A 5,759-nucleotide genomic window follows, 5' to 3' on the forward strand; every position below is an offset into this window, starting at 1 on the left:
CATTAAACTTGAATATCTTGAACATATCTTATTTTTGTGCGAAATGGAGAATCTGGATAATGTTCAGATAAAGTATCTTGGTGGGATGGAAGTTATGTTCATCTTTGAGTTTGAGGAGCAAGCTTCATCTATTCTTAATGCGAAACACCATTGTATTCACAAATGGATGACCAACATTTGTAAATGGGATGAAAACCACTCATACCAAGGTCGAATTACATGGCTAAACATCACGGGTATTCCTGTCCAGTTTTGGAACGAAAACACATTTACTGCCATTGTAAAATGGTGGGGCGAACCTATTGACTTCTCAAATTGCTCTTTAAAAGGTAACCAAAATCTCGCTGTAGCAAATGTATTAGTTAAGTTAAGAGATGCACACTTGGTACATGACATTGTGCGTGTCACATCCGATAGTTCCATCCTTTTTGCTTATGTAATGGAAGAAACCAATGGGATTTTCGAAGTTAATGATAACCCAGATCACGTGGAAATTGATGGAAGTGATGGAATATCGGAGTCTGAGTTACCGAGTAATGTAGAATATGCAAATTTTGATGATGAATCAAAATCAAACTTCTCTGATGACTTCTTTAGTCATAACCCGAATTTAAAGTCTAATGAGGTTGAACCAGGTGACAACAATTCAAAATGTTGGGTGGCTGAAAGCTCATTTGTTGGTCCTAATAAAGAACAGGTGAATGGTACATCCTCTGTTAACAATATCGATAATCATTCTATTAATGAACATTTAAATGAGGTGGACCAAAAAATGAATGATATTGGATTAGCCTAAATGTCTGCTGAAGGGCTTACCCAGAGGGCTTGCAGTGATGCTACAAGTTTGAGAAATGTTACAGTCAATGATAATTTTGTGTTGGAACAAATAATATTTGATAATGTTCTAAAAGGTGGTGATAACATCGCAACTATCCAGCCCAACAATTCTCACGGGCCTGTACTTCAAGACGGGCCTCCTCCCAATCCTAAGTTCACACCCGACTCACCATATGTGTCGTACATTGAAAAAAGGACACTTCTATCCCTAATCCTACAGGTGATAACAATAACATTCATGGTAATGCTGTGGGACATGTGGATGTTGACTGCCCTCCGGGTTTTCAACTGACCCCATGATATACGCACGAATTACATAAGTGGCTCCCAGCGCAACGAGATAAAAAAGTGACAACGAGATCATTGACACCATGAATAATAAAGATGTCGACTCCAACACTCCAACTGATATTAATTGTGTTCCAGCCCAGGCTGAGCCGAATGTTTCTGTCATGGGTCCTGTTGATCAAAATCTAGCAAAGGACTGTAATGGGGGTTCCAATAGGACCGGTTCAATTAATTCTGAGAAGGAATGTAAGATTTCAAGGATCAGAGATCCAAACAATCCTGCTTCTAGTAACAAACAATCGCTATCGAATTGTAGCTTGGGCTTAAAAGATTTTGGCCATGATATTGGGCTTGAGTGGATCGGGGATTCGTCAGGGAAGTAACTTTACCCTTCTTTCATTTTCTCTTTATTTATGTGTTTAAAATTAAGATAATATCGTTAAACGTACGTGGGCTCGGGAAACTTGAAAAAGAAAAATTTAATTGGATTAAAAAATTAATTCGTTTTCATAATCCGGATATTTTTGCAATTCAAGAATCCAAAAGAAAACGTGTTACTGATTTTATGATTGAGTTGTTATGGGGTAATAAAATTTTTGAATATATCTTTAAACCATCGGTGGGGTTATTGGGCAGATCAATTTTAATTTGCAACCCTGCTAGATTTTGTGTGTCCGGGGCGGTTGAAAGAGAATTTTTCTTGGGTATATGTGGTCGATGGGTGAGCAAAATGGTGGACTCCATTATATTAAACGTTTATGGGCCACATAATGATCAATTGAAACATAAATTTTGGGATAGTCTTGAAAATATTATGCAGGTGGATATTGATGATTGGGTTATCTGTGGCGATTTTAATGAAGTAAGGCGAAGAGCGGAAAGGAAAAATTGCGAATCTATCGAAAGTAGAGCAAAGATGTTCAACGATTTCATTGACAAGGCAAATCTCATTGAAATTCCATTGGGGGGAATGAAGTTTATTAGGATTAGTGACAACGGTTTGAAATATAGTAAACTTGACAGGTTCTTACTCTCGGAAGCGTGTTATGCATCATGGGATGGAATTTCTGCATGTACTCTCAATAGGGATTACTCAGACCATTGCTCCATCGTTTTGAAGGATATGAATAACGACTTCGGGCCGAAACCTATTAGGATTTTCAACAACTGGTTCGAAGATGATAAATGTGATGATTTGATAAAAGATGCATGGAAAGTTACCATTTGTAATCCAAGGGCCGATTGTGTATTTCGTGATAAACTTAAGAACGTAAAAGGGGTGTTGAAGGAAAAATGTAATCCTAAATATAATAGTCTAAATGCCGAAATTGACTCACTTCATAAAGAAATCTCTGAGTGGGAAAACATCATCGGTACTCGTGACCTTTCGGAAGTTGAAATTGCATCTTGGTTAGATTCGAAAAAGTGGCTTCAAAAAGATAAGGGGAAAGTCGATATATTGAAACAAAAGGCAAGGATTAAATGGGTTACGGAAGGGGATGAAAATAGCAAATTTTTTCATTCTTATATTAAAAGGAGGCAAAACAAAAACAACATAAGGGGTATAAATTTAAATGGCTTATGGATCGAGAACCCGGAGGACATCAAAATGGCGGCATTCACATACTTCAAAAATCGTTTTAGTGAACATAATTCTCGTTCCTTCATAATTCGTGGCCCCCTGAGCAAACGACTTAATAATGAGGATGCGACGAACCTTGAATCTCCTTTTACACTCTCTGAAATCCTCGTTTCTATATTAGAATGTGGGGGTGAAAAGGCCCCGGGACCCGACGGTTTCAACATGAATTTTTTTTCAAAATATTACGACGTTGTCAAAGAAGACCTTCTCGCGGTATTCACTCATTTTTGGGAGGTTGGTGAGATCTCTAAAGGTTGTAATTCCTCTTTTGTTGCATTACTCCCGAAAAAGAATGACCCACATGGATTTGGGGATTATCGTCCTATCAGTTTAATCGGGGGCCTTTATAAAATTCTATCTAAAGTTTTGACCAAAAGGCTACAAAGGGTTATTTCTTCGGTTATCGGTTTCGAACAAAGTGCATATATTAAGAATTGATATATTCTTGATGGCGTGTTAATTGCGAATGAAGTCCTTCATGATATCAAAGTAACCAAAAGAAAAGGCTTCCTTTTGAAAGTTGACTTTGAGAAGGCTTTTGATAGCATTAGTTGGGACTTTCTAATGGAAATCATGGAGTTAATGGGATTCGGTCTTCGATGGAGACAATGGATCTTCGCATGTCTTTCATCCACTTCTATTTCGATTTTGGTCAACAGTTCCCCAACTAGAGAATTTTCTCTTCAGAAAGGAGTGAGGCAAGGGGATCCCCTCTCCCCTTATCTTTTTATCATGGTAGCCAAAGGTTTGAACCATCTAATTAAACATGCTGCACTTCATAGCCGCTTTTCTGGGATCCCAATTGGGTGGGGGGACTTACGGGTCACGCATTTGCAATACGCGAACGACACTATATTCTTTGGTGAATGGGATAAGCGTAATGTGCAAAATATTACTAAAATTCTTAAATGCTTTGAATTGACATCGGGACTAAAAATCAATTTTCATAAGAGCTGTGTTTATGGACTTGGGGTCTCAAAAGTAGAAACGGAAAATATGGCGGCCTGGCTTGGGTGCGCAGCAGGTACACTCCCTATTACCTACCTTGGGCTTCCACTTAGATCGTCGATGAAACTCTCGAAGTCATGGGATCCGGTATTTGACAAGTTTGGTAAGAGGCTGGCAGATTGGAAAGCTAGATCCCTCTCGTATGGTGGTAGACTTACATTAATTAAATCGGTATTATCTAGTCTACCTCTTTATTTCTTTTCGCTTTACATATCCCCGTCTTGTGTTATTGATAAACTTGAGGGTTTGAGACGTTGGTTTTTTTGAGGCGGATCTTCCAAGGTCTCAAAAATGGCATGGGTTAAATGGGATACTTGTCTTAAGCCTCGTAAATTTGGTTGGTTAGATATTGCCCCTCTTGCGTTTAAAATCGTGCCTTACTTGCAAATTGGTGGTGGCGATTTAAACATGAGAATGACTCACTTTGGGTGTCTATTATTAAAAATATTTACAGTGAGGACGGGGGCCTTAGCAATTCTTTTTCTCCCCCTTCCTCACGATCTTCCTCCACTTGGGCGGGTATCCTTAAGGTGGGTAAAAATATTTTTAATGCAAACTCCGCTTTCGCTAATTCTTTTAAAAAAAGAGTCGTAGATGGGTCTAGTACACGTTTTTGGGATGAATTATGGCTTAAGGAAATGGTTCTTAATGATAAATTTAATAGGCTTTATAGACTTGACACAAATAAATTTGCCACAATTCTTGACCGGGCGAGATGGGAGGGCGGGAACTTTCATGCCACGTGGTGTTGGTCCCGCGATATCTCGGGGAGATTGGCCGGGGACATCACCACACTTACTAATCTTTTATCTAGTATTGTCCTGTGTAGCTCAGGTAGAGAAGAAGGGTCATGGTCTTGGAGTAAGGATGACTCGTTTTTGGTTCACAAGCTTACGGATATTCTGGTCCGAAACAGCCCTGACATCGCACCCGTGAGCATAAAGTCGCTCCGCAACAAACTGGTCCCCCTCAAAGTTGAGTTGTTTATTTGGCGTACTCAACACAAAAGGTTACCTATAAGAGTTGAACTTGACAAGAGAGGTATGGACTTGGGTACGGTACGTTGTCCGGTTTGTGACAATGGTTTGGAATCAGTAGAGCACTCCATCATCTTATGCACGTTCGCTTCTGACATTTGGAATCGAGTCTATGATTGGTGGAAGCTCGGCCCTTTTACAAACTTGGGTATAAATGAATCTTTTCTTGGAAATGGATATAACTTCACCTCCGACTTGGGAAAACAGTTGTGGCAAGCTACGGAATGGGTTACGGGATACATGATTTGGAAAAGTAGGAACGCTTTCACTTTCACTAAGATAAAATCGACATGCGCAATGGTCTTCAAAGACATCCAACTTAAATGCTTCGAATGGTTCTCTAATAGGATCAAAGGTACCAATATTGAATGGGATGTCTGGCTTGCAAATCCACGAGTTTATGATTCACTAGCTTTATCGTCTAGGAGATCCGGGATAGGTTAATTAATTGTTCTCCACGCAGGTTTTTTGCCCCACTCCTCGAGTAGTCGTTTTGGTCGAGAGAATTTGGGGTGGATCAGGGTGCGTTGTCATTGAATTGCCAACACTGTGCTCTGTCCCCACTCCAGCTTGTTTAGTTAATTCTTCTCAAGTTCAATCTCGACCTTAATGATAATGAACGGACTACGGCATTTTTCTGCACACTTGTGGAGTCTTACTATCTCGGTTATATATTTGTCGTTTTGTTTTCCTAGATGTAGTTCCGTTTTTGTAAGTGTGACATTATTATAATTATTTCGTGTTGATATATATAATACATACTTTCTTTGCCTAAAAAAAAAAAACATTATGCTGCTGCACTTAATGAGGATCAATACATGACATGTAAATAATAATCACATGATTATCCGGAAAGGAGCATAATCAAATGTATTGTGTCAGCATAAAAATGTAGATGGTATCACATGTATTGTATCAAACATATGCTACTGCAAAAATACATATTG

At 39.0% G+C, this 5,759-nt stretch overlaps 1 protein-coding gene across 1 annotated transcript; it reads left to right on the forward strand.

The window, feature by feature from the left end:
* Positions 1-4,066: 4,066 nt before the first annotated feature.
* On the forward strand, positions 4,067-5,256 carry LOC139870996 (uncharacterized). The gene is made up of 2 exons (XM_071858755.1): positions 4,067-4,305; positions 4,440-5,256. Exons 1-2 carry the CDS (start codon positions 4,067-4,069, stop codon positions 5,254-5,256), a joined length of 1,056 nt encoding a protein of 351 aa, XP_071714856.1.
* The last annotated feature ends 503 nt before the right edge of the window (positions 5,257-5,759 follow it).

This window comes from Rutidosis leptorrhynchoides, chromosome 10 (genome assembly GCF_046630445.1).
Source record: "Rutidosis leptorrhynchoides isolate AG116_Rl617_1_P2 chromosome 10, CSIRO_AGI_Rlap_v1, whole genome shotgun sequence".
Lineage (NCBI taxonomy): Eukaryota > Viridiplantae > Streptophyta > Magnoliopsida > Asterales > Asteraceae > Rutidosis > Rutidosis leptorrhynchoides.